An 8,360-nucleotide genomic window follows, 5' to 3' on the forward strand; every position below is an offset into this window, starting at 1 on the left:
GTGTATTCAAAGTGGTTGGGATAGATATATAGTTGCATTCTCTTAATGAATAGAATGATTTTTTCTAATGGTATTTGTAAGTAGGATCACAAGTCTGCATCTTGTACAGCAATTAACCACTAAGAAGAATATATGCAGTGTATTATTTGTTAAAAAAAAACAATCTGTGGCTCAGAACAAAGGAATATTTTGAACATTAATACAACTGTGTTCAGAGGCCAGATGGACTGAGCCACAAAGATGAAGTCTAGGTTGTCAGCTTATGCCAAACAGTCCTCCTTAACAAAGTTACAGTGGAAACATACAGAGTTACAAATTTGAATCAATTGTACAGGTTATAACAGAACTCAGGGAATGCTGAACTACATCTTTTTAAGTTTTATTCTGAGACAAGCTCTCAAAAAGTTGTCCATGTTGACCTCAAACTTGTGATCCTTCTACCTCAGACTCCCTATTAGCTCCCTGTTGCATGGACAGGCCACCATACCTGGAGAGAATTTACTATGTTTCAACAGTACTGTGCCCTTAGCTGCCCAAAGTAGGGAATGGGGTTCTTTAAAAGGCTCACCCAGAAATGAATATTTGGAATTCTAGCTGGAACCCCAAAGAAGTTAGGGATCATTCTACTACATTTTATTTTAAATCTGCATGGTTTTGAGAACGTAAAAAGCCTTGATTTTCAGGAAAGGTGAATCTGAGCAGTCAGGTACAAAGGGCCTGCCGTGAGATCTCACTTCTATGCCCCACCTCTGGTCTCCTCCAGGAAGGTGACGACTGTGGCCTGTGTCTGACTTCGGGAGAGTCTGGACTTGAGAACATTCCCATGCATATAAACACACATGGAGAGTAACTTCTTGAGTTGTTTTTTTTTTTTAAATCTAGGCCAAAGAAAATGAAGAAGAGTACAAAGACCAAAAACCTGAGGGTAGTGATTATTGATGAGAAATCTTCGGATAAGATAAGAACAGCGGATACAGAAGACAACAGGAATGTGACAGACATACAAGACAACAGGCCTGGACCAGCTACAGAGGATGACAGCAAGGGGCCTCTGATGAAGGCAGCCTTTAATGTAGTTGAGGATGTCCTTCAGGCTGCTTTTGAGACTGTGGGAGGTAGTAACCTTATTGCTTGCCTAAAGAATTGTCTCAGTGTGTAACACCACACTCCCAGGCAGCTAACAAATTCACACCTTGTTTACAGAAGCTAAATACTACACCAGGAAAGTCCGGGCAATCACTCATGGTGAATTCACAGCAGAAAAGGGCCGGAGATACATTCAGAAGCTCATTTCGGTAAGTTAGTTGACCATTCTACTTTGGTACATGAGGAGAAACAATAAAAAGGTTGTTGAGGGCTGGGGAGATATCTCAGTTGTCCAAACTCCTGCCTGGCAAGGGCAAGGACCTGGGTTCAATCCCTGGTACTGCATGCCACTAGCCCCGGAACTGTGGTGTGCTGTTTAGGCCACTGAAAACGGGCATGGTGGTGGACACCTGTAATCCCAGTGTTGGGGAGGCTGAGATAAGAGGATCACTGTGAGTCCAAGCTGCATAGGGAGACCCTGTACCAAATAAATTAATTGACTTAAAAACAAAGGTTGTTGGGCCAAAAGTTTGAAGTAGCTTCTGGGTGTGGTAACACACACCTGTAATCCCAGCACACAGGAAGCTAAGACAGGAGGACTGCCACAAGTTTGAGACCAGCCTGGGCTACATAGTGAGTTCAAGGTTAGCCTGTACTATATAGCAAGACCCTGTCCCTCCCCCAAATAGAAAGAGACAGATAGCCAGGTATGGTGGTGCACAGCTGAAATCTCAGTTTCTTGGCAGGCTGAGGCAGGAGGATCCCAAGTTGGAGACTACTGTAGGGAGCTTAGTGAGATTTTGTCTCAGAAATAAAGTTTAAAAAGCGCTGGAGATGTAGCTCAGTGGTACAGCACTTGCCTGACTTGTGTATGACACTGGTATACTATGAAAAGATGTTTAAGGTTCAACATCTAAGGGATATCAAAGATGGCTTGAATAAGTAAATGTTGTCTCTACATAGGTTCTAAAATCGAGGTGGGATCATTTTTGAAGGCAAAGGCATAATTGTGCTGCCCTGATTCTGTATCACCTCACCTTTACATTTCCCTAGGAAAAACAAAATTTTCCAGTTAAGCAATTTTCTGTGCTGATGCATGCACGGGGGGACTACTGGCCTAAGGAGGGAGATGCTTGTCCAAAAGAGGAGCTCTTTACCACTAACTTGAGTATGCTCATGTTGGCAGAGGGGATGTGGCTGGAGCAAGTGTCACTGTGTGTGTGTCATGCTGGCATAGAGCCCAGGTCCTTGCTCAGGAAGGCACATGCTGTACCACTGAGCTACATTCCCATCCCCAGGATCAAGGGTCCTTTTTTAGTGAGACCGGATCTCACTATTATACCCCTAATGGTTTGGAACCTGTGATCCTCCTGCCTAAGTCTCCCAAGTGGCTAGGATTACAGGTATGTGCCACCACACATGGATTCAAGTGCTTGGGAAAGTACTGCCCAGAAGGGAAGATGTACATACCTGTCACCTCTGTTTTTCCCTAATCTGTGTCTGGCACTGACCTCTCTGCATGGCTTATCCTGGCAGATTTGGGGAGGAGGCCCTGGGTTGCTTTGCATAACTTAACTGGCACGTACATGAAGAAGAATGGCTGGAATCAGTTGAATTTGATAGAAAAAAATCTCTCCAAGCCCTAGAACAATTTCTACCTATTTCCATTCCTCCCAGGAGCCCATAAATGCCCACAGGTTCCAAGGCCCATGGACACCCTGGTCAGGTGGTGCTTCCATTACAGGTTCATTTGTGCTTTTCTTCACTGGAGCAGGTATCCATCAGGGGCTGGGGAAAAGAGTCCTGCTAGATAAACCCAAGGTTCCTGAATCAGACCAGAACAGGACACAGAGGTAGGAAATTCTGCCCCTGGAAAGCCTACATGCCATTCTGATTAAGGGGCAGTGTAAGCCTTGACAGCGGTCTGCAGAGTTCCCCGTCTTCCTTCCAGTTTACAGCTCAGTCCCATCACCGCCTTCGCCCCGCTGGGCCATCTTCATTCGGCCACACTGGTTTCTTTGATATTTTTGAGCTGCTGTGTGTATCCCTGCCCTTATACTTGCTCTTCCCTCTACCCAGAGTCTGCTCTCCAGACATTTATTTTCAGGGCTCACCAATTTAACCTCTCTTCAGATCTTTGTTGAAGCACCACTTGTTTACAGAGACTAGAAGCTTTTAGAATTGCAACCTTCCCCTTTCCCCTCTTAGCACCTATATCTACTAAGAACCCAGAGTCTACTGATTTATTCTTCTGCCTTTATGCCACCATCAGATCATATAGTCCATAAGAGCAGATACTTTTTTTTTAGTGCACTGTACTTGGCCATCTAGGAACAAATGCTCAATAAATCTGTGTTGGATACATGAGGAGATTTATTATCACATTATCATTATTTCCTTACAGATGAAGAGCCATATTAAAGTATTTATCTAACTCTGTAGGGCTAGAAACATTCAGAAAGTAGATGAATAAAAAGCTAAAGGCTGTGTATAACCCAGGACATAAAATTACCCTGTTTTCAACTCTATTAATGCATTGAACCCTAGAAGTAAAAATTCTGCCATTTAAGTGTGAGGCTTTTCTGATGGAGACTTCTCTTAAGCTTATTGTTAACTTCTGATTTCATCACACATCAGAGAATGGTAAATTAGGAGTTGCCATTTGCTAAGACAATCACTGTGAAATATTCTGCCATGCATGATCTCTTTTAATTGTAACAACAAATCTAGGTATAGGTGGCCATTCCCCTGCACTGTGGAAAAGGCAACCAGCGTGGATGCACTCAGGACGCTGGACAACTAGCTTGGCCAGAGGAGTCCAGGTACCTGGCCCATCCCCCTATATGACATGAAGCACCTAGAAACTGGTGACTGGCCTGGCCAAAGGAACACGTGGTAAATCCAGGCTGACAAAGAGAAATACTTTGCATACAAACTCCCAATTTGTGATTTGTTCTGTTATATAACTATATACTGTGCTCTTTGTCTAATGTACAAAATCAATAGTTACCAAAGTTTGTCAATTTCTAAATTTTACTTGATGTTCTCATTATTGTGAATTGTATTACTGTAGTTAGGATGTAATAACTGCTTTAGCCACTTGTTCTCCTTTGGGTAACAATATTGGGAATTGCTCGGGTAATAACCTCACCACAGCCCTACACCTAAAGATGGAGGACAGTGCCAAATGGAAAACAACATCCCACACTCAATTAATTGGGAAGGCAGGATCTCAGGACAGATACAAACCAAGAATATCCAGCACATAGGAGAATGGACTCTTCCTAGTGTGGCCTTGATAATAGTGATATAGCTACCTATTATTGGAATTTCACAAGGATTTCTACAGAAATCAAAATGAAGAGATCTTTCTGTAATAGAAAATGACAAGACAAGGGAGCAAAATACAATCTCAGGTCTCCAGCCCACCCAGAACAAGTCCTGGAGGCATCAACATAGAAGAAATTGAAAGCTACACACCTGAATCCTGTGAAATGATAGCAACTGAAATAAAGAAACAATTTTAGGCAGGTATAGAGGAAATTAGATCAGAAATAATCTCTAAGGTAAAAAAAAATGAAATGATAATCATAATGAAAGAATTGTTGAGCATATCTAAAGAAGACATAGATAAAAAGTAGTAGAGCATAGAAGATGATGAAAACCTTGAATGAACAATATAGAAAAGAATTAAAATGCACAAAATAGATCCAAAGCGATATCCAGGAAATTAAAAATTCCATTAAAAGCTGGAAAAACTGTTTGAATATAACTAAAGATATACTTTAAGACCTCGAAGACATCATTGTAGCTAGTGGCCAGGAAAGGAAAGATCTCTCTTTTTATTTATTTATTTATTTATTTATTTATTTTTGCGTGTGTGTGTGTGTGTGTGTGTGTGGCCAGCTCAGCCCACCAGGGGGCGGGACTGGCTGGCATGTGGTGCTGGGGATTGAACCGCGGTCCATGTGTTTTTGCTAAACTTGTTCTAAGTAGGTGCTTTAGACCACTGAGCCATCTCACCAGCCCCCAAGATCTCTTAAAAATAACAAGGAACCAGGAAATAATAATTCAACAGCTACAAGATGATGCAAAGATAAATAACATAGGAATGGTAGGTGTCAGTTAAAAAGAACTGAACACAGATAACGTTAAAAAACTATTTGCAGAAGTAATCGCAGAAAATATTTATAAGAAAAAAACAACTAAAGAAATTGATGACCACCAAACCAACCCTACAAAGGGTACTGAAAGATATTCTAGAAAAAGAAAAAAATAACCACAATTTCAAGAACAACAACAGGAAGAAACCACCAATCAGGGCAAGCAATTAAATATGGGGAAAAAGTAGGGAACCAACAGCAGGAAAATAAAATGACAAAGACAAGCCAATACATATCAGTTAGAACTATCATTGATAATGGCTTCAATTCACCAATTAAAAGAAATATACTGGCAGAGTAGATCAAGAAACAAAATCCAGCAATATATTGTATATAAGAAATACATTTAACTCAAAAGGAAATTCATAGGCTGAAAATAAAAGGATGAAAAACATTCATGTGCCAATTACTCAGAAAAAAGAAGGGATAGCTATTCTGTTCTTGAATAATGTGAACTTCAAACCAAGAATGATCAAAATAGATAAAGAAGGTCACTACATGCTTCTTAGGGGAAAACTTTGAGAAGAAGAGATAATAATCATTAATATGTATGCACCAAATATGGGAGCACTCAACTATTTAAGACGAATTTTAAAGAAAATGAAAAATCAAATAACCAATAACACAATCTTAATGGGGGACCTTAACACCCCATTGGCTTAAAAAGCTAATGAACAATCTAGTGGCCAGGAAAGGAAAACAACTTTAGGCAGATATAAAAGAAAAAAAAATTAGCAAAGAAGTAGCAGAACTGAACCAAACCATTGCACAAATGGACTTAATAGACATTTACAGAGTATTTCACCCAACAAAATCTGAATACACATTCTTTTCAGCTCCATACGGGCTGTTCTCTAAAACAGACCACATACTAATCCATAGAGCATGCTTACTTGCAAAGGAATCAAAATTATCCCATGTATATTATCTGACCACAGTGTAATGAAACTGGAAATTAATGACAAAACAAACTACAAAACCTCCATAATACATCCCCCTGAACAACCAATGAGTCACAGATGAAATTAAAGAAGAAATTAAACAATATCTGTAATCAAATGATAATCCAAACAAAACTTACCAAAATTTGTGGAATACAAAGAAAGCAGTACTCAGAGGGAAATTTATAGTGGCGAACACTCGCATTAGGAAAACAGAACGAGAATTAATAGCTTAATGCTGCCCCTCAAGCTTCTAGAAAAAAAGAAGAGCAACTCTTGAAATAGCTTGCTGTTGCTTTCTTTCTAGGCATGGGGTGGCTATTGAAGACCTAACCTGGGGCCTTTGCTCTGAGCTGCTGCATGGCCAGCCCATATTCTGCTGTGTTTTTTTTTTCTACAGCTTGACTTTAATTTTATTTTGTGTAAAATGGGATAATTTAGTGAATGAGTTTCATCTTGTATACAAGTCATAATTTCAATGCTTTTCACATCCATGCTGAAAATTTGCAATTTGGTAAAAATGAAAGTAATATAAATTACTTTTGAGGAATTTTTCACACCATTATTTTAGACAGAGTCCCTGGACTTAAGATTCTCTTGCCTCAGACGCCCAGAGGCCTAGGATTTCCAGAGTGCACTCCTGGGATACCTCCTTCTATTTCTCTCTCTTTTCTGCTCTCTCTCTCTCTCTCTCTCTCTCTCTCTCTCTCTCTCTCTCTCCTTTCTTTCTCTTTCTCACCACCACCACTTTGATCTTTTGCTGTTGTTTTGAGACAGGATCTTGTTAAGCAGTTCAGGCTGGTCTTGAACTATGAGGAGCCTCATACTTCAGCCTCTGGAGTGCTGGGATTATAGACTTCTAGCACTACACCTGCCTCCATACTTTTTTTGGGGGGGTGCCCTGCTATGTTGTTCCCATGATTGTTACTTTGAGGCCCTTGAGAGCCTGTCTCTGCATTGGATGAGACTTGACCTCTGATATGGAAATCTGCTTTCATTTATTTCCCTGCTACACCTGCCACCCATTCCACTCTGGTTTATCTGAGATAAAGGAGCCATGGAGGCCAAAATGTGAGCCATCACTCAAGGCCCTGCTGCCTGTGCAGAGGCGTGAGTTTGGGACCAGTCACTATACATATTAGGTCCCCCAATTTTTTCAATCTGGCCCCCAAATCAGAGGGTTTTGCAATAGCTGTTAGAATTTCTTTTATTAGAACATATTAATTTCTTGGTTCTTTTTTTAATTTTATGGAAGAAAGCTAAAAAAATTTCATAAAAAATGTAATAGGAGAATAACAGTAGTTAAAACATTACATGTTATTATCTTTAAAGTAGTTGCTCAGAGTCTTTTCATTATAAAGTTAGTATTGCATTATAGGAAATTTGGTAACACAGTTGTTAATTTTGTGTATTTTTTGTAGTCTTTTTCCTTTATTGGCTATATTTTAATTTTTAAATATGATTGTAGTCATGGTATGTGCAATGTTAGATTTTTTCATTTGATATTATATTAAGGCATTTTTAGTATAAAAACAAAAAAGAAAAAGAAGAGCAAGTCAAGCCCCAAGCCCAAAGCCCAAAGAGCAGAAATTAATGCAATAGAGACAAAGAAAATAATATGAAGAATTAGTGAAGAGTTAGTTCTTTGAAAGATTAAATATGGCCAAGGAGATAGCTCAGTAGAATAAGTGCTTGACTGGCAAGCACAAGAGCCTGAGTTCAATCCCTGGTTTCACAAAAAAAAAATTAAATAAAATTGATAAACTGCTAGCCAAACTCATCCAAAAAAAAAAGAATGAAAAAAACTCAAGTTCATACAATAAGGAATGAAAAGGATGAAACTACTACAGATCCTATGGAAATTCAGAAGATCATTAATACCTAGTTTGAAAAAATTTATTCTCATAGGATGGAAAACACAGAGGAAATAGATTTATAGATACATACGAATTATTACAACTGAATCAAGAAGATATAAAAATTCTAAATAACACATTATTTGTTTCTTTTTTCAAAGTTTTATTGATAAACATATAGCAATAAGACAGTTTGAAATCAAATCGAAAGTACAGTTTCAACAAATAATACACTGCATACATTCTTCTCAGTGGTTAATTGCTGTACAAGATGCAGACTTGTGATCCTACTTACAAACACCATTAGAAAAAAT

The 8,360-nt window shown here is 39.1% G+C and overlaps 1 protein-coding gene across 1 annotated transcript in view; it reads left to right on the top strand.

Moving 5' to 3' along the window:
- Positions 1-8,360, top strand: part of Akap14 (A-kinase anchoring protein 14) — a 31,059-nt gene that overhangs the window by 5,479 nt on the left and 17,220 nt on the right. The window contains exons 2-3 of the mRNA XM_023706026.1: positions 883-1,115; positions 1,204-1,295. Of these exons, the coding sequence (XP_023561794.1) occupies positions 893-1,115; positions 1,204-1,295 (315 nt within the window). The 5' untranslated portion in view covers positions 883-892. The remainder of the gene's footprint in view (positions 1-882; positions 1,116-1,203; positions 1,296-8,360) is intronic.

The sequence above is a fragment of the Octodon degus genome, unplaced genomic scaffold (assembly GCF_000260255.1).
Source record: "Octodon degus isolate 3935 unplaced genomic scaffold, OctDeg1.0 scaffold00236, whole genome shotgun sequence".
In the NCBI taxonomy this organism is placed as follows: Eukaryota; Metazoa; Chordata; class Mammalia; order Rodentia; family Octodontidae; genus Octodon; species Octodon degus.